The sequence below is a fragment of the Protopterus annectens genome, chromosome 8.part1, assembly GCF_019279795.1.
Source record: "Protopterus annectens isolate FY-2018-M chromosome 8.part1, PAN1.0, whole genome shotgun sequence".
In the NCBI taxonomy this organism is placed as follows: Eukaryota; Metazoa; Chordata; order Ceratodontiformes; family Protopteridae; genus Protopterus; species Protopterus annectens.
Window position 1 is genome coordinate 267,075,933 of NC_056742.1, and position 21,150 is coordinate 267,097,082.

The window sequence follows — 21,150 nt, forward strand, 5'->3', positions numbered from 1 at the left end:
ATACCTTTTTATTCTAGCAATTTTCTAAGTTTATAAGAACAATATTTAAATTTTGCCTGTATTTTTGGGGCTTTGTCTCCCATTAGCTTTGGCTGTGTCCAGACCTTTTGTGCCAAATGCTTGAGAGCTGTGGCTGTAATCAGTGAAAGACTGAACTGTGATCACTTGAACAGTGCTTGCGGTGTGGGGCGGTGCAGATGTTATACTATTTTTGATGGGGGAGTTGGCCCAGCCAGCATCTTTGAGGTAGAATTTGTCATGTGTGTATAACTCTGGGGAATGGATAGATTTGCAGTTAATTGTTTCTAACATTGAGATCCACTTTGTATAAGGAGGTTGCATTTCATTTCTTTGAGCACTGGCACCACAGAAAGACCAAGTTGCATAAGTAAGTGGCATTAGTGAGGTGCATTACTGGAGGGTGGAGCAGTTGCATAACTGGGTGTGCACTGTTAATCAGGGGAGTGGCACAGGTGGAGGGGGTTGCTGGATTTTGAAGAGGTGATAGGTGGGGTGTTGTATTTCTCTGTGGCAGTAGAAAAAAAAAAGCTGGTTAGCCATGGCAATGTCTAGTTTTACAGGACTGTTGCATCACACCATGATATTTACTACTAACATCTGTAATAGACTGGACTGAGAAACTGTTTATAGAGTTGTCCTTTTGGCAAACTTGTTAATGTGCACTACAAAAATATTTTGGTTATTTTGCATGTACACTCTGGTAAGATGCCATTAGTTGGTGGTCTTGCTGTATGCATAATAAAGGGAATTAACGTCTGTAGCAGGCTGCAAAAAGTAGATCAGCCACTTCCATTGCTAATTTGGGCACTTGTCTGTTTTCTCAAAAAAAAAATCTCCTGACCAGAAGCAGTGATGGCTGGTGACTTCAAATCAAAGGGGGGCTGCAGGAGACAGCTGAATGGATAAGGTCAATGGGAAGGGGTGCAGCCAACAAGAAAGAGGAGGAGCTATGCTCAAAACCACAAAAAACTGTAACTTTAAATACGCTGCCCTGGGTGCCAAACTGTCATTATGAGAGTCCAATCAAGACAAAATGAAGTGTAGAAGAAAAAAAAAATATTTCAATGCATTGGCTGTATGACAGCTTACTTAATATCTAGATGGAAACAAAAAGGTTGTGAAGCATGAAAAAATAAATTTACTTTTTAAATACATTACTGGAATGCCAGTCAAAATAAAGTATAAGAAAAACAAGCTGCACTCAACTCAAACCACTTCTCCTTGCACTGCAGTTCTAATTATAATTTATATTCAGCTTTATTAAAGTACCAAGTAACATGCTGAAAGTAGCGATCTCTGTGATGCCCCACTTGTAAAAATGTTTCTTATCCAAAAAAGACCTGCTGCCTGACCACTGTCTACTTGTTTCATGGGGAAAACATGATCAAAGTAAAAAATAAAATGCAAACAAGCTCAAAATACATTGCTTAAAGGATTACTGTACAGGTTATGGACCACACATGACTGGCATTCTATTTAGTTTATGGGTAAAGCCTGCAGAGATGACTGGAATTCTCCAACAAGTGTAATGAGCTTCTTAAAATGTAATCCTGTCCTTTATTACAAATACTGTCATATACATTTCAATACCCAAGGCTTATACATTATCTAGTTATGTAAGTATTCTCTGCATGGCAACAACAGAAAGGCTTTCAGTGTTGGCAGTTCTTTAACAGTATGCTTATTAAAGCTTACTTGCATCTTACGATCTCGGACCAGCTTACCTGATGGTCATTAAAGCATTGCTACTTAAACACAGAGCAACAGGCATTTTCTGAGTAATAATAAGCATAAATCAACAGTACAAAAATGTGACAGAAACCAGACCATTCTGCAAAATCCAGGACAGATGAAAAGCCACTGTAGTACTTGTGTCTACCTTGGATGGGGGATACTCTGCACATTTACACTTCAGAACTGCTCCTTGCCTTGCTTGGACACATCCAGAGTCACTACATGGGGGAGTGGGGTGCAACAAGTATGTTACAATTTGAAATGTCTCTGGCTGACTGTGATGGCCCTGACACATTTGTCATACCTCTCAACCTCGGAGCAAGAAATCTGGACAAAGCCATACATAGAAGTGGGACAAAGGCCCAAAAATAAGGACAATTTTTAAATATTGCTCTTATAAACTTAGAAAGATAATAGAATAGTAAGTCTTGCATTAGTATGAATTCTCTGAAGGGTATGAAATATGAAACTGAAATGTCTGTCATTACTTTCTAACTTCAGTCTAATAATTTGCCACTAATTTGCCAAAAAAAAAAACCCACAATTTTATGAAAAATGGACCAAAAATTTGATGCAAAAATATAAAATAGCCACACAATGCAGCTGGGAACCTGTTAAAGAATGGACACTTTATATTAGTACTGCTAACTTGAGCAGCTGGCAAAATAAAAGAATCTACATGCATTTCTGAAATAAAAATCTATAACTCTTATTGGTAATTTCTTAATTGTAAACCCTCAGTTTTCTTCCAAAATTGCTATTTTGCGGAGGGATTATTAGGGGAAGAGCAACATTTTGAGCCAAAATCTGGGACAGCTAAGTGGTTTGGATATACCTAATTCTATAAAGCAATTTATTTGCTTGTACCTCTCAACCTGTTAATGCAATAAATCTGGACAACGCCAACTATATTGGGGGAACATATAAACAGTACTAAAAATTGCTCTTGTATAAACAGAGGCAGAATAACAGGTCTTACTTTAGCATGCATTTTTCTGAAGGTTATAAAATCTGAAACTCAGTGTCTGTCATTTTAGTGACAGAATTCCTAAATGATTTTGCCAGAAAACAACACATTTTATGAGGAACAAACCAAAAATAAGAAGCAAAAATCTATTCGTCCTGTGAAAATCTGGACAGTTGAGAGGTATAGTTCAGCCGGGACGGTCTTTGAGTTAGCCGCCCTTCCCCCTCACAAAATCATGGTCTAATGGAGTCTCCCCCCTGCAGCCATTCCAATGAACCATTACTTGGCTATTTCACCCCATTTACCATAAACACCAATGTGCATACTGCTTTACTTCTATGATGATTTGGACTTCATTTGAAAGTTTTTTATTTTTCATTTTACAGCACAAACACCAAGTCATTTGCTAAACAAAGCAATGCAGTCTCACAATGAAAACAGGCTTGGCATTAAAACTTCTCTGCCCTTGAAACTCGCATTCATTGAAACAGCATTGAAACCCACATTCAAAGAAAATACATTTTGCCAGTGGCAGATAAAGATCAACTTTGGGCTGTTTCAAATCATAGGCCCCTTGCACATGAAACATGTGCTCTTTGATGCATGTTCCTGATGTACTAAATTATATTCCTTGTACAATACAGTACAGTTGTTAGAGGGCGTTTTAAATTTATTGTTTTGAACATTTTTCCTGTAAACAATGAAACAAAACACATGCACCAATAATGACAAGAACTGCCCAATTCAGAACATTTTCATCATAAAAGTCTACTCAAACTTCTACAGTCCACCATTCTCATAAATATGCACAATCTCTGAAGAAGTAAGTCATCTAAATAATTCCACATTAAAGAAATCTGTAACTAATGAAGAGGTTGCTGCTAGCAAACTACTTTATATTTCATTGTTTCATCTACAAAAAGAGCGCCTGTTGCCCTTGAGGAATAAATTGCCTATGTTGCATTTAAAAAATGATAAACTAGTAATATTGCAATAAGGAATGGATGGCAAACTGATAACAGGTTCATAGTTACTAGGTATCTTTGCCAAAAAGGACTGCAGCATCCACCCCCTTTACAACACAGTACAGGATCAGCAATGCATCTACCTACTGTGGGAGTAGAACCCAGAGCCTTCTGCATCAAAAGTGTGCTACCTGTTCTATTAACAATGCAAGCAGACTCAGCATAAGCAGCACTAAACTTTTGTTCCCCTGCAGCTCTCAGCTTCTTGTATAATCTACTTGACACTCTTTGCAGAAATCTGGAAAAAGCCAAAATTTATTGGAGGGGGGGACAAAAGCCCAAACCAGGGATACATTTTAAACATTGCTTGTATAATGTTGAAAAGTTGCTAGAATAAAATGCTGTGCTACCACCATACATTTCATTGCCAAGTATTGAACCCATGAACCTGTGCAAAACGCCAAATCATCTGTTTTATGAAAGAGAGGAAACTTAAATGGCTACCATTTAGTGAATTCCGTTCTCACCATAGCTGTCAACCTCTTAGCACAAAACACCTGAACAAAGCCAATAACTGGGGAATATAGCCCCCAAACATATATTCAGTGAATTCCGTTCTCACCATAGCTCTCAAGCTGTTAGCAAAAAACACGTAGACAAGACAAAGCCAGTAATGGGGGAATACAGCCCCCAAACATATTCAGTGAATTCAATTCTCACCATAGCTCTTAACCTTAGCACAAAAAACCTGGACGAAGCCAATAACGGGGGAATACAGTCCCAAAAATAGGGACAAATTTCAAATATCCATCTTATAAACTTCAAAAATTGCTGGAATAAAAGGTTTTGTGTTACCATGTACTTTCTGAAGAATATGAAGTCTGAGATTCAAATGTTTGTCATTTTTATTTAACATTTATTAACCAGGAAAGTCTGACTTGGAACAAAAGCCAGTTTTCAGCAGAGGCCCATGGAGAAGTACTCCAGACATGTCTTTGTAAAATGGGAGGACACCAGAGCAAACCCACACAAACACAGGAAGGACATGCAGACTCCACACAGACGACTCCCCAGCCAAGAATCAAACCAGAGAACCTGTAGCTGTCAGGCAACAATGCTACCAGTGCACCACTGACTGTGTCAAGAAACCAAAATACAGAAAACCATAGATTTTGAGGAACAGAACAAATATGAGGCAAAAATCTGCAAATTTTTGACAAATAGTGGTGACTAGGGAATTCAGGCTCTTGCCACTTGGGCCCAAGGTACAGGGTTCAAGCCTTATTCTCTACCCACCACCATGTAGCAACTAGGGCATTTCACACGCGCGCGCGCACACCCACCCTACCTGCAGATTCTGTCCTCCATAATGGTCCGTAGCGATCCACTGCAGCAGCCCAGCTAAGTCCTCAACATGTCTCTGCTCTCGATAATGGTTAAGTCCTCCTTAGCGATCTCTGTCCTCCATAGCGGCCCGGCCATGCTGTTGGGTCTCCTGTGAGTAGGCTGGAGCATCCTGTTGTTGGGTCCCCGCAAGACTTGATTAGGCTGGAGCCGCCAGCCTGCGGGCGATGCAGTCTGGTGACCTTCTGGTCTGTGCGTTCGTCACCGCACAGACCTCTGGGCTGGAAGGGCGGAGTTTCTAGCCTTCCCTATCCGGACTGCCTAACAGAGCAGTCTGGAGTTCAGGAATGAGCATGCATGCGTGCGTGGAGTTCTGGCCTGCTTAACACAGCAGTCAGAACCAAGCATGCTTGGGACTACTCATGAAAGATTTTTAATTTTATTTTTTAAGTGGGGGTAATTTTATTTTATTCATTTTACAGTGGAGGGGGGGGGGGCTGCAGTCCTATAGCATGAGCCGTCCCTGACCAGAAGGTGGGAGAAGCAAAAGCATCTCGACAGGATGTCAAAACATTTTCAGTTTGACTTTTAAAGTGAGTGTCTATAAACTGAACTAGGACATTGCAGTTGGGAAGTGACTCAAGGTGTTCTCCTCCTACCTGGTGTTGGGCCAAATGAGTGTTTGATTCCCCCACAAGTACACAAGTGTATTTGAGATCACTGTGCATGACCATCACTCAAAAGATTTGAACGAATATCATAAAATGACAGAAATGAGATAAAGGCTCCATGTTCAAAGTTATGAAGTCTTTGATTTCTTATGCGACTTTTAGTGCCAAAAATCTAATGCAACTTTGAAAGACACAGCAAAAGTGAGGATTTATTAGTGACTCCACTGTTTCCCAGTGCCCTGACCAGCCTGTGCCAGATCACAAAGGACACTACCAGTCATTTGTGCACTTGAGGCCCACTGTAATAGCCAAATGTAGATATTTAAACTAAATCTGGTTGGACAATATTATGCAAACCAGGCCTTTGCACCAAATATTTTTGGAACTTGCTGACCATATTTAGAAATGGTGCACTTGTAGAACTGATATGAAATCTAACCCTGTGTTTTTTTCATAAACAGCAGTGAAGCATTACACTAATTTTATCAGAGTGATCTGAAGTAGTTAACTTCATTGGGTCAGCAACCTGTGGGTATCTGATCCGATTCGGATCCGAGCCGGCAGCTTTCCAAGCTAAAAGATCCGAGCTCCAAGCTCCTCCCCCTACCCATAATGCCCTGCCATCTCCCTCTAACCCTCAGATCTTGTTTGCCGCGGCTTCTGTAAGCTTATTAGAACGAGATCCAATAGTGGTATCGTGAGTTTAGGCTTTTTTATATACATTTCCTGTCAAAATTTTCTATACATTTGTGTGACTGAATCCCTTATAACTCTTTTAGTAAATTTAGCTAATTTTAACAAAACTCTCTTCTCTTTTTTAGCTTTTTTCCCTCCCCTGCCTGTTTGTGAAGGTGTGTGAGTTTGGGCCTTTTTTTCCTTTTCTAGAATGTCCGAAGGCCCCCAAAGCTGTGTTCTCCAAATGCTCCGAGTGTGGCCATAAGCTATTCCCAGCAGATGGCCACACTCGGTGCGTTATTTGCCTGGGGGTTGATCACCTCTCTTCGGGCTGCACTATTTGTGCAGCCTTCAACCCCAGAGCTTTGAGGGATAGGAGTGGACGCTGGCCCAGGGGCAGAGGGGGTCCGAAGAACTTTGGGTCGAGAGAACCTTTTTCGGATTGACCCGCGCAGCAGCCCTGAGGGGCTGCCCCTCTCTGGAGGCAGTCCGGGGGGGGGGGTGTTTCTTGGAATACCTAGCGAAATGTGAGTCCATTACAACAGATGGCTGGGTGCGCCGAATCATATCCAGAGGCTATTCAATTCCTTTCCTATCCCATCCTACCCGATCAACAAAACTCCCCGATGTTCCACCCGATCAGAGGGAGGCAGCAGCATCAGAAATTCGAGGGCTGCTAAGAAAAAGAGCTATCCAGCGCATCCCCCCAGAACAATCCAGATCAGGCTTTTACTCCAGGTTCTTTTTAGTGCCAAAAAAGACAGGGGACTTACGACCCCATTCTCGACCTGTCAACACTGAACCTGTCAGTCGCCAAAGAAAAATTCCGGATGGTCACTATTCAATCCATTCTCCCTCTTTTGCAGGAGAACGACTGGATGTGCTCGATAGACCTCAAGGATGCGTACTACCACATTCTGATGGACAGATGATCCAGAAGGTTCCTCCACTTTCGGCTGGGAGCCAGCCATTATCAGTTCAGGGTCCTACCCTTCAGTCTCACCACAGCCCCCAGGGTGTTCACCAAGGTCATGGTAGTTATAGGGGCCCACCTGAGGCTTCAGGGAATACAGGTGTTTCCGTACCTGGACGACTGGCTCCTAACCGCCCCCACTAGGCATCAACTCTGCTCAGGCAAGGACTACTTTTTACACCTAGCCCATCACCTAGGAATCGCAATAAACAACCAGAAATCCTCTCTTCAACCTACTCAAATTTTGGACTTCATAGGGGCCAGGATAGACACTACTCAATCCAGAGTCTTTCTAACAGCGGACAGACTTCGCAGTCTAATCCTTCACATTCTAGACCTCTTACAATCGTCCGCTCCCCCAGCGGAACTAGTAGGGCCCTGGCATCCATGGCAGTAGCCATTAATCTGTTGCCCTTCGCTCGCCTGAAGATGAGAATCCTTCAGTGGACATTACAAGTTCAATGGTCCATTCTCTTTCACCCCCTGTGTACTCCTATTCCCCTCAGCAGGATTTACAGGGAGTCGCTTCTTTGGTGGCACCGCTCCAAAGATCTTCGAGAAGGCTGCCCCTTTGTTATATCCCCTCCCCATGTCACAGTGACCACGGACGCATCTCTCCTCGGGTGGGGGGGCATTGCATGGGCAGATCCATCCAACGCACATGGACTTTCAGAGACCTCACTGCATATCAATGTCCTGGAGATGAGGGCGGTGCTTCTAGCGTTGCAAACTCTCCATCCCCTTCTTCCTCCAGGAACTATTGCACTTCAAACAGACAACATGTCGGTAGTCTGGTACATAAACAAACAGGGGGGAACCAGATCCTAGCCACTTTGCAGGGAGGCAATGAGAGTATGGGAATGGGTGATATCCACCAACTGCTTTCTCATAGCAACGCACATCCCGGGTCGGTCAAACATCTTGGCGGATAGGCTGAGTCGGACGATCCTCTCACCTTACGAGTGGTCTCTGAATCCAGCAGTAGCGGAACAAATCTTCCTCCAATGGGGTCAACCTTGCTGCGATCTCTTCACCTCGCCTTCGATCTCTTCACTTCACCTTCGAACACAAAGTGCAGTGAGTTCTTCGCTCTGATTCCCCCACCAGGGGAAGCCCCCAGAGAAGCTCTAGTTCATGCTTGGCCATCCGGTCTTCTGTATGCTTATCCTCCTCTTCCATTGATAATTCTTGCAGAAAGCTCGTCAGTTGGGGAGCAGAGTTATCCTCATAGCCCCATTCTGGCCTCGTCAACCTGCGGTCTCACCTAGTACATCCTCCCTGGATCTTTGATCCCAATCTGGATCTGATCTCTCATCCTTTAGGATTGAAGACCCCCGACCTGGACTACCTCAAGCTCTCAGCTTGGTTGATCCAGTTCCCCTAATTGTTAGGACTCCCGGTAGATCTTCCTCTGTTAAGGCCATCCTGGTGGCCGCCCATAAACCATCTACCAGGAAAATCTACAAGAGTAAATAGTTTCATAGTTTACTAGTTTAGTACTAGGCTATCTGCCCCGGGGCAGTTGTAAGCCTAGCCATAGTGATGTGGCTTTCGCCACCCCATGAAATGGTACAAAAATGTACAGAATAGATTTAGAATACTGTGCCTCTGTCTAATAGTGACACAGTGAAGGTCCCCTTATATAATAGAATTAGTTTACTGTGCCCCTGTTTAGTAGTGACACAGAGGTGATCCCTGGGGTAAACTTACGATCTCCCATCCACTCATCAAGATTTCTCTTGAAGAGAGTTAGTGAGGGGCTCTGCCTAACATGAACTGGGATTTTGTTCCAGAGCATGGGAAGCCTCTGGGTTATGAATCTATCCCTCCAGCATGTCCTATTCATACTTGTGCCGAGGTTTAAGTCTTTAGCTCTCGTGGTTCTGATGGATTTGGATTTTTTGAGGTGGAGCATGTCCATCAGTTCCTGATTGGACACGGCCTTGTAAGTCAGGCACAGATCACCTCTGAGCAGGCGGTATGCTACTGAATAGAGCTGCAGTTTCTTTAGTCTGGCAGAATAAGACATATGTTGGAGACCCTTGATCCTCTTGGTGAGGTACTTTTGTGGTCTCTCCAGCTGTTGCAAATGCCGGGTGAGGTACATACCAAATGGGGCATTGTACTCAATCATGGGTCTGAGGGAGGAGTATAGGGGTACAATGACATCCTTGGATCTGGATGTGAATCCCTTCATGATAAGGTGTGCAAGGTAGAATGTCTTTCTAACCACTTTGGCAACGTGGGGGTCAAATGAGAGGTCGCTGTTGACTTGGGTCCCTAGGTCTCCGATTACTTTTAACGTACTCAGTGTGTTGCTGTCTATGTGATAATTTGAGGGTACTTTGTTTTTCCCAAAGGGGATGACTATACATTTTTTGGCATTTAGTTTAAGGCCATGACTCCGGCACCAGTTGTCTATTTCTGTGAGGCCTTTTTGTAGGATGTATATGTCCGCTGGTGTATCGACTATGGCGCCTAGTTTGCAGTCATCTATTGCCTTTTTTTCTGGCAAACTCGATCTGAGGGTTAGAGGGAGATGGCAGGGCATTATGGGTAGGGGGAGGAGCTTGGAGCTCTGATCTTTTAGTTTGGAAAGCTGCCGGCTTGGATCTGATACCCACAGGTTGCAGACAAATGAAGTTACCTACTCAGATGGAACGTTATGGTGAGTACATAACTTCTTTTTTTGGCACGACAAATGGTCCATTCTTGCTCTGTTTTGCAGAAGTTTGTAAAGGATTTATAGGAAGTTTGTGTCACGCTTTCTGAAATTGTCATCTGTGAACTTGCAGAAGCTGGCTCACTGGGTCTGATAACACATTTGGAAGAACAGTGGTTTTAGACAGACTTGCATAATGTTTTCTGAAATGGACTCCACACTGTTGTATGTCACTAACTGTCTTCATATCCATGTGCTTTTACTTGATCATGTCTTCATAACCATGTGCTTTCACTTGGTCAAGTAGTCTCTTCATATCCATGCGCTTTCACTCGGTCAAGTAGTCTCTTCATATCCATGCGCTTTCACTTGGTCAAGTAGTCTCTTCATATCCATGCGCTTTCACTTGGTCAAGTAGTCTCTTCATATCCATGCGCTTTCACTTGGTCAAGTAGTCTCTTCATATCCATGCGCTTTCACTTGGTCAAGTAGTCTCTTCATATCCATGCGCTTTCACTTGGTCAAGTAGTCTCTTCATGTCCATGCGCTTTCACTTGGTCAAGTAGTCTCTTCACTTTTCCAGTAATCTTGAAGTATATTGATCCCCAGCTAGTGAGTGACAAATTTTGCATTTTTCACTGAAATGCAGATCACTGAGGCCTGGGTCAGTTCTGTAGCTTACAAATGATGGCTGATTATGCTTCTGAGCATCACTGGGGGGAACAAATTCTCAGTATGATTTTAAAGGTTTTGTGATGACACATCACTATTTTAAAAACTTATGTTCAACATTTCACTGACACCATGTCTGACACTGTTAATGTTTTATTGCAGGAGCTTCTGCTCCTCAACCCCTTATTTAAATTCGGTGTCCAAATTTCTGCATGCATTTTCGGTAATCTGCTGTCCCCACCAAGTGCACCCATTTTACTATAGAGAGATTTTATTTGTAACCCTGTTAGCCTCCCATGTGGCTGAAATCTGTGGTTGAGGATCTCTTGTGTAATTCTGAATCTCTTAATGTGGCATGAGTCCACGACCTCTGCGGTCTGTGGCGCATGCTGTAGTCTACTTCAGTAGATGCTTCATTGCAGGAGACTGAACCACCTTCCCCCTTAGAATGGGTGAACCACATCAGGCACTTGCCACTTTGGGGTTTCTGCACAACCCACATTACTAGTAGAATGCACGTCATCGAAGTCAGTTGAGGGCTTTACCCATTTGTGCCACAGAGCTGGCACTTACATTTGACTAGTGTCAAATTGGTGTCTTAAGCACTTTTGTATTTCAGTTTAGAATATGAAAAGCACTCAAGTGAAGGAATACACTACCATGCAGATTTGAAAAATTCTACAGTGTGTATATGTATGGCTGCAGTAACATTAAACCTGTTTGGATTGGTGATCTGCTAGAAGGAAGCCTGGCCTGAAAGTGCTCCTGACTGCTCAACCCCCCCCCCCAACTAGTGTTTAATTATCTAAGCCTAGTACCTTAACTGCTCAAGAACTGCATGAAGTGACTTTTTTTTTCTTTTTAGTACGTGTGATGCATTAAAGTTTTCATGTATGACAACAGACAGTAAAGGCCCATTTTTGTTGGTCCGAACTAAGAAGACATTTTGTTTTCATGATCTTGGAAGTTGCCTGCAAGATTTTTCAGTTTGAATTGCCATTAACCCCCCAATGCAATTTAGTCCAGGCATACTTGAATCCTTGACATAGTGGGCCAAAGGCAGGTAACACTGTTTGTACAATACGAGTATTCTTCCTTCATTTTCCAGCACCACCCCCCCATAATTCTTTCAACTGCATCACTTGCAATTGATCCTGACATTGCAGCGTGCCTAGATGACCTGTAATTTGTCTACTCTCTTGTATGCATGCTGGTTGAGTGCCTCTTTATGCCGTAACCATTTAATTCTCTTCAGATTGGCAGATTTCCTGCATGCTTGTTTAGATTAACTTTATCTGCAATTACCACACTTTAAGAGCCAGGACTCCCAAGTACGGCCTTACTGCCTCCTCTCCCATACAGTGTGGGTATTGACTACTTGCATATCTGGAATTGTCTAGCTGCCTGCCTTCTCTTCTGTTTGCACTTACCTTTTCCTTTCACATTGCACTGTCTGACCTGTCTTAAGGGTAATCACTATAGCATACAGCCTTGCATACTTGACATTAAATCTCAGGTGTTCATGGGCTAGGTACTAGGCTATTGGCCCTAGGGCTTATACAAGCCTAGCCAAAAAGGTACCCTGGCTTTAGTCACCCAAGAAAATTATTTTCCTGTGCCCCTGTCGAGCAGAACCACAGAAGTTATCCCCAGGGTGAATTTCCTATTACCCATCCAATCAAGATTTTTCTTGGAGTGCTAATGAGGAGCTCAAGTTTGACATAGGTAGTCTGTTCCAGAGTATGGGAAGTCTCTGGGACAGGAATCTATCCCTCCGGCATGTTCTGTTTATTGTGGTGACAAAGGTGTAGGTCCCTAGAGCATGTAGCTGAGGGATTGGGATTTCAAGTGGAGCATGTCCAACAGTTCTGGGTTTGACATAGCTTTGTATGTTAGGTAGAGAGCGCCTCTGAGTAGGCAATATGCGACTGAGTAAAGCTGGATTTTTTTTTTTAGTCTGTCTGTATAAGGCATCTGTTTGAGGCCAGTAATCCTCTTTGTGAGGTATTTTTGCGGCCTTTCCAGTTGTAGATGTCTTGAGGTACATACCAAAAGGGGCGTTGTACTCTGAGTGAGTAGAGGGGAACAATGACCTCTTTTTTTTTTTTTTTTTTTTCTGGATGAGAAACCTTTTGTGATGAGGTGTGTCACGTAGAAGGATTTCCTGACCACTGTGGTGATGCGATTATCAAAGGAGAGACTACTGTCCACCTGTGCCCCAAGGTCTCTTATCACACTGAGTGTTAAGTAGACTACCGCCTATGTGGTAGTTCATGGGTACAGAGTTTTTACCAAATGGGATGACAATGCACTTTTTGGCATTGAGTTTGAGACCATGGCTTTGACATCAGGCATCTGTCTCAGTGAGGCCCTTTTATAGGATGTCCACATTGTTAGGAGTTTCGATTTATGGCTCCTAGTTTGCAGTCATCTGTGAATTTAGCTAGCCAAAGACCTGTGTTAGCCTGTACTTCAGAGAAGTAGATACCAAACAGGAGAGGACCCAGGACTGAACCCTGTGGTAATCCACTTGTCACTGGTCTGAAGTCTGATTTGGAGTCTGCTACTTTCACATTGTGGGTTCTGTCAGTAAGCTAGTTGGCAACCCATCTTGTGACTTAGGGATTTATACCTAGTTTAGTGAGTTTATCTATAATTCCAGAGTGGGGGATAGTGTTGAACGCCTTGGCGAGATCTAGATAGGCTGTGTGAACCACCTTACCCTCATCTATGGCTTTGACTATTTCAAAGAAGTCTATCCGGTTTAGGAGACATGATCTGCCTTTTGCAAACCCAAACTGTGTGGGGTCCAGAGTTTGGAGATCTCCAATGTCTTTGTTTGTTTGAGTTCCATGATATGTTCCATGGCCTTGCAGACCAAGCTAATCAGGCTAATGGGGCGGTAGTTTCCGGGGTCTGTTGTGGCCCCCCCCTTTGTGGAGTGGGATAACCGTTGCGGTGTGCCATTCAATGGGCACAAAGCCTGCGGTGAGGCTATGATTGAACATGGTACTTAGGTGGGGTGCCAGTTCATTCTGTATTTCATGTAAAGGCAGCCTGGGATGTTAAGTCCCATGGATGCTGTGTTCTTGGCTTTGGAGAGTGTGGTTTTTACCTGTGCAGCCGTGATTACAGGAACTTTGCATTCTTCCGGTATAAAGATTGGGCCCTTTAGGGGGTGAGAGGGGGGTAAAGTTAGCACTGAACCTATCTGCCAGGATGTTGGCAATATCAGTTGGTTCTGTATATTTAGTGTCATTGTGCTCTAACTCAGAGCAGATGTGAGTGTTGCCATTGAGATTCTTGACATAGCTATAGAATGCTTTGTGGTTGTCTTTAGAATCAGTGGCGAGTTTTCATAACTAGCTTTGGAGGAGTATGAGGGATCTCAGCGTCTTACTGAGGCTGACCAGGGAGTTCCTCCAATCGTGGGATTTTACTTTTTTTTTTTTTTTTTTTTTAACAGTTTTTCTTCTGTTGTAGAGTTTGTTTATGGCAGAAGACCACCAGATTGGCTTCCTTTTTTTGGAGGATAGCATCTTGGTTCTGTTAGGCACAGCACGATCCATGCACTCGTAAGTGCTTATAAAGTGCATTTGTGTAGGATTCAGCAGTTGTACCTCTATTGTCCATCTGCATGGGTGTCGTGAAGTTTGCCACATCTGTCTTAAGCGTGAAGTTGGCTTCGGAGAAATTTTTTACGGTTTTCCTAATGGGGGGGTGGGAGTGGGATGTGGATGTCTAGGGTAATTAGCTTGTGGTCTGATCTGACCAATGAGGAGCTGACCTCTGGTGTGGAACACTGGCCGCCCACTTTTGTGATGACCAGGTCTAGGATATTGCTGCCCCTGGTGAGGGTGTGGATAAGTTGATCCAAGGCGTTGGAATTGATGATTTCCAGAAAACGTTGAGCAAAAGAGTTGGTACAAGAGTAGTTTTCCCAGTTAATGGTAGGGTAGTTGAAATCACCCATTATTAGAGTGTTGGGTTGTACCTTAATATTTTCCAGTGTATCAAGAAAAGAGGAGTGGGAATCCTGGGGCATGATGGGGGGTCTGTAGCAAGCTACAATCTGGATTGTGGTTTTGTCCAGAGTTAGTTGAACTTGGATAATCTCTGATGCATTATGCTGAGCATCTAGCTTGGAGGTGTGGATATCCATAATGAATATGGACACGCCTCCACCTTTAGTGTTTTGGTCTGGGTTTGGTGGCCGAACGGTGTTATCGGAGAATGTCAATTTTCATAACACACTTTGCTTTTATTGCATTTATATAATAGACCTATTAGTGTCCAAGGGAAGTCTTGCATTGTGATAGGCTTGCAGAATTATTATTGTTGAACCGTTGTGTATTTTCATTAACTTATCTAGTTTATCCTGTTTCTAGGAGGGTGTATGCAGATAAAGAAGCAGCTTTGTCCAGGACGATGAAGATTTACAGGAATGCAGGTCCGTCGGACATGGGTGTTTCTTCAGATCTCTTCCCTGCCAAGTCTGAATCCGTCACTGGTTCGTATCCATATGAGGCAGCAGTGCAGGAGTTGAGGTTAATCACCAAAGAATACTCTCCTCAGAAGAAGCTGGACTGCATTGGTAGGACACAGTTATTCTGAACATTGAATACTGACCTCATTTTTAGAGGTGTGCATTTTATTGTGGTGTAAAGGAAGAGCTGGCTTTTCCCTAAGGATCCCTTAGGAATTCCCTTATGATAACTCTGATGCCATGATTAGTTTGCAGAGTAAGTCACTTAAACAGAATGCATGGAATGCAGTTCTGAGGGAGGCAGTTTTCCCCTCGGACGTGTGTGGAAGTGTGATAATGCAGTACTTGTATGCATGCAGAGGCTGTCACTACTTTTATTCTTCTGAATTCACTTGCTTTGAAGAGCAGTAGAGAACTGTGTAGAGCTTATGGCTGGATGAGCAGTGTAACAAAAAAAAAAAAAAACCTTAATTTCCATTTTTTGCAAGTTTATTTCTGCAGATTTGGAGTCCTTAGTACTGGCCAGCCACAATTGACTAGTTCCTTTACCTGTCCACCTACAGTTCAAGTGCTTTGTTTTATTACATAATGTTTATTTCTGCAGGTACAATTGAATATTCATATCCTAACAGATGACTGCTGGAGTTGCCACCTTTTGAGAATACCCAACATAGTGTATTACACAAATGTAGTTTGCTAGATCTGTGTTTCCCAGACCTGTCCAGCTTCTGTTTTTTTTTAGCCTCTCCCCCATGAGAGCTGTAGAGAAGCAGCCAACCCCACTAGCACATCTGCTGATCCTCCCCTAAGAAAAGTGAGCAGGCAAATCCTTCTCATTCCTTTCTGCCCCTCTACCAGCTCCCACAGGAGCCTGATCTGCTAATAGAACTCTGTCCACCTGGGCGACAGATGGGGCTGTATTTCTGTACACCAATGGAGATGGCATCACATCTGCATTTTAATGCAAAAGGATCATTACCAAAATACTAAATAAATATGTATCAGTTGATGGCCTTGTTTGTTTTCCTTACTGAGAATAGCAGTACATCTGTCCAGCATTCCAAAGCCTTAAGCCCTTAAAGTGCCATATGTCCTATGTGTAGGGCATGAAGTACAGAAGTGAAGCAAAAGTGCCTAATTCTCAGAACTTTGCCACCAGTCTGGGTGCTGCCTCTGTGAATTTGGTCTGTGAAGTTCATGTTTCAGCTACTGAGCCTGCAGCAGATACATACCCTACTGGGAACTTTTCCTTTTTGCTGAGTTACCATTTTAGATGTCATCCAGAAAGGGGAAGAAAATCCTATTCAGAAAAGTGGAAAAGATGACTGGTTCCGGGAGCCAGTCTCAAGGAATGGGCACAACTGTGCCCAGCTTACCTCGTCTACTAGATTACTTAACAGAAATGCTCCACAAGGGCCTATCCTTCTCTTCAGTTAAGATTCATGCCTCTGCCAAAAATTTAAGACACCCCCCCCCCCCATACAGTTGTGTATACTTACCATAAATGTAGATGTTAGTGTATTCACTGTTGCAGTCCTGGTTACCCTCCCTCCAGCCCACTGATTGTCTTTGCTTTCAGCTATCCTTTGTTTTGGCATATCTTATACTATGTGCATTTGCTTTTTGTTGGGGGTGTTCCACACCATATAATTGCTTCCTATTTTTGGGAGCACCTGACATCGTGGGGCAAGAAAAACTGATGTAATGGCGTTGGCTGCATGTTTTATACCCTTGATGACCTGACGTCAAGAAGCGACAGCAGCCTATGCAGAAATCCCAAGACTCTGGTATTCAGGCCGGCTGAGGGCTACCTGCAGGCAGAGAACCTAAATGTGATTACTGCAACAGTGAATACACTCAAACATCTACATTTATGGTAAGTGTACACAACTGTACTTTCTACATGATTTACAAAGTGAACTGGCACCACACCTGAGTACCCTGTTCAATCACAGCCTCATTTCAGGCTTTGTTCCTACTGAATGATGCACTGCTACGGTCATCCCATTCCACAAAAGGGGAGGACTATAGACCCTGGGAACTATTTCCCCCATTAGCCTGACTAGCCTGATATGTAAGGCTATGGAATGAATCATCATGTCCCTTATAAATAAGGACATGGGGAATCTCCAAACTCTGGACCCCATGCAGTATGGTTTTGTGAAAGGTAGATCATGCCTGCTCAACCTGATAGACATCTTAGTCTGTCACCAGAGCTGTGGATGAGGGCAAGGTAGTTCACACAGCCTACCTAGATCTTGCCAAGGCCTTCAACACCATCCCTCACTCAGGAGTCATAGATAGACTCCCTAAACTAGGCATAAACCCCTATGTAATAAGATGGGTTGCCAACTGACTCACTGATAAAACCCACACTGTGAAAGTTGCGGACTCAAAATCCGACTACCGACCAGTTACAAGTGGTGTCTCACAGGGATCAGTCTTAGGTCCTCTCCTGTTTGGCATCTACTTCTCTGAAGTTCAAGCCAACATAAAGGGAATCTGGCTGACCAGGTTTGCAGATGATTGCAAACTGGGAGCCATTATTGATTCTCCAACTGAAGTAGACATTCTACAAAAAAGCCTCACTGACAGCAGTGACTGGTGCCAGAACCATGGCCTTAAGCTCAATGCCAAAAAGTGCATTGTCATTCCCTTTGGGAAAAATTCTGTACCCATGAACTACCACATAGGCGGTAGTCCACTAAACACCAAAGGTGTGATAAGAGACCTGGGGACACAGGTTGATGGCAACCTCTCCTTTGATAACCACATTGCCACTGTAGTCAGAAAGTCCTATGTGGCACATCTCAGTTTCTCATCCGGAAGAAAGAGGTCATAATCCCTCTCTACTCGTCCCCCATTATTCTATTATATAATACAATGCCCCATTTGGTATGTACCTCATTAGACCCCTACAACAACTGGAAAGGCCACAAAAATACCTCACTAAGAAGATCTTAGGCCTTAGCCACATACCCTATACTGACAGACTCAAAAAAAAAAAAAAAAAAAAAAAAAAAAAAAAAAACTCCAGTTATACTCTTATCACCTACTTGTTTGACCTATAAAGCTATGCCTGACTCAGAGCTGCTAGATGTACTACACCTAATGAAATCCCAATCCCGTGCCACATACTCCAGGGACCTTAACCTCATTACCACAATAAACAGAACATGCTGGAGGGACAAGTTCCTAACCCAGAGATTTCCCATACTCTGGAACAAACTTCCCATTCACGTCAAGCAGAGCACTTCACTGGCCCTCTTTAAGTGGGTGGGCAATAGGAAGTTCACCCCACGAATCACTTCAGTGGCCTTGCTTAACAGGGGAACTGGGAACTAAATTTGGGTGACATAATGCCAGGGAATCTTCTTGGGAAAGGCTTATATAGGCTCCAGGGCCATTAGCCTAATACACATCTATGAACCTATAATAAGGACCACATCAACATCAGAGAGATTAGGGTGTGGCTTCAGCAGATCTGAAATCAAGCCTGCCTGCCCTTTCACCACCTTCCCACCCTCTGGTGTATACAGATGCTTTGGAGATGGATTGGAGGACATCTTCCAGCAACTTCAGGGTCCAAGGAGTGTGGTCTCTTCAATAAATAAGGACCACATCAAAGAGATGAGGGTGCAGCTTTTGGATCTACAAGCCCTGCATTCCTTCTGGGCAGTAGGTTTGTTTACACAGACAACACCATTATCATGTGGTATCTAAGCAAACACTGGGATACAGGGACAGGCATACCACCTTTGCAGACTAGCTGCTCTTGTTTGGGAGTTTATTTGCCATCATCCGATCCTTCAGATAGTTTGCATTCCTCTCTAAGCACAAAGTCAGGGCAGATCTTAATGAGATGGATGGTTCACAGACATCTTCCCGAACATTATCCATTGGTGGGGTACTCTTCAAGCAGATCTGTTTTCCTCCCCCTCTGAGCAGGTAATTTCCCAGGTTCTCTTTCCAGGGTGTTGAATCCACTGGCATGGAAAGTGGACTCTAATCACTTTCCTTAGAAAGGGACTTTTCTGTATGCTTATCCCCTCTACCTCTCTTGTCAGTCTCTCCCACAAGATCGTGAGGAACAGACCCAAAATTTTGGCTCACACAGCATTGGCTCCCCTTTCTGTTCAATCTGGCCAGGGGCAGTGATCGCGTTACCTCACGTGATGGATCTCCTTACACAGGACAAGGGCTCTTTCACTCTCTGCTCACCTTACATTTGATTATGGCTGATGGGGTTTTGTTTCCTTTTTTGACCTCAAAACCCAATATTAGAAAATCCTATGTTGTAAATACAAGCCCTGTAGGTCTGCATTGCACCTCCAGTGGTTTGAGGCATTCCACAGCAAAGACTGGCACCCTTCTCCAAGGACTGACGCACCCGTTCTCTTCATCCAGACTACATCAAATGCCAGAGCTGGTAATTGAACTCTGGTTGCCTACATTAGAGCTTTATCCCTGTATGCCAGGGAGCATGATCTCACAGCAGTTGCTTGAGAGTGACTTTTACATAAATCATGTTAACTGAGTGAGCCAAGTTCAAATAGAATACTGATTAGAAAATGGCGACCTTGGCATTCTTACAGGGTTTTACAAACTTTTAGGTTCCATTGAGTAATTTAACTTTGAAGAGCAGGAGATTGTAAGCACTACCACCATCCAAAGTGGTAGCGCAAGTGTGGTGTCCCTTCTCTGGGCCAGTAATCAAGGAGCTTCAATCCTCACCAATGAGGGACAATCACTTGGAACAAAAAGTAGATGCACACAATATTAAGCACAATTTCCCTTAACTCATTACATCGGAGTGACTCCTCCTGCATTTGCAGTTAATTCCTACTGATGCCTCTAGGCGTCAAATATTGCTTGTTCGTATTTGCATCAATAATTCCAAAACCATGCTATGTACAAGGCTTTAAAAGATTCCATCTTAAAGCTTACACAATGGAAAACACAGCTGCACTAATATTTGACCTCTGTCTAGTGCAGACAAAGCGATATTAACTGTTTTATGATATTAATTTATATAGTTGTAATTTTAATTTTTTTCTAAATATCTCAGCTAAGTAACAGACAGAACTCCTTAGCCTCAAATGAAATGCTGCTGACCGTATGTGTGTAACTTGGGTGGTTGCTGAGATATTGTAAGTTGTTTATAAAATACTACAAACGCAATAATTGCTGTGTTTACTGCAACTTATAAAATGCATTTTAAGACTTGGCACTTAAAGAATACTACCACTATAAAAATAGTTTATGCCGACTGGTTTGCCATTTATATTTTTTCATAACTCCTATGGTTCTAGTGATATGGAACATTTGTTTGAAATGTGAGGACATAATTTGATTCTGTCAAAAGGCTTAGGCTCCGCCCATTGGAAGTTGGCATTGCAAACTTCCTAAGCTCCATTAGAGTGAATGAGTTAACAGCACACAGGGAACACTACTGTCCTGGGGCTGGTCTCTCACCAGGCTCCAAATAAGACTCCACATTGACCACAACTGTAGAGTCCTCAGTCGTGTTCCAAGCAGTCCTCCACCACCCTCTCTTAAACCAGTGCTCTGTGTCCCTGCTCCAAGTAGCTGACACAATCTTTCTCTTTAAGATGAGATTCTCTCTCTCGCACACGCACACACATGCGCACACACACACACACGCACACACACACACACACCTGGGAAGACTGGCATGATTTACCAGCTATGCCCCCTCTGCCAGACTGTAGATACTGCCACCAGAACACACCAAAGCCAACTACTCTAAGACTCTTACAAGGGTACCCAATTATACTTAGTAAAATGTAATACAAGTGGTAGTGTTTGACAAATGCAACAAGGCTTTCAGAAGCAGCCACAGTGTGACCAGATAAATACAAATACTCTCAAATGTTAAAATATTCTCTGAAAGACCAGCCACAATGAAAAGTTTAAATACATTTGATAATAAACACAAATATACTATCTATTTGCAATA

At 43.2% G+C, this 21,150-nt stretch overlaps 1 protein-coding gene across 1 annotated transcript in view; it reads left to right on the forward strand.

The window, feature by feature from the left end:
• The window catches only part of VPS9D1 (VPS9 domain containing 1), a 1,026,884-nt gene that overhangs the window by 700,059 nt on the left and 305,675 nt on the right, over nt 1–21,150 (forward strand). The window contains exon 12 of the mRNA XM_044081855.1: nt 15,073–15,278. Within this exon, the coding sequence (XP_043937790.1) occupies nt 15,073–15,278 (206 nt within the window). The remainder of the gene's footprint in view (nt 1–15,072; nt 15,279–21,150) is intronic.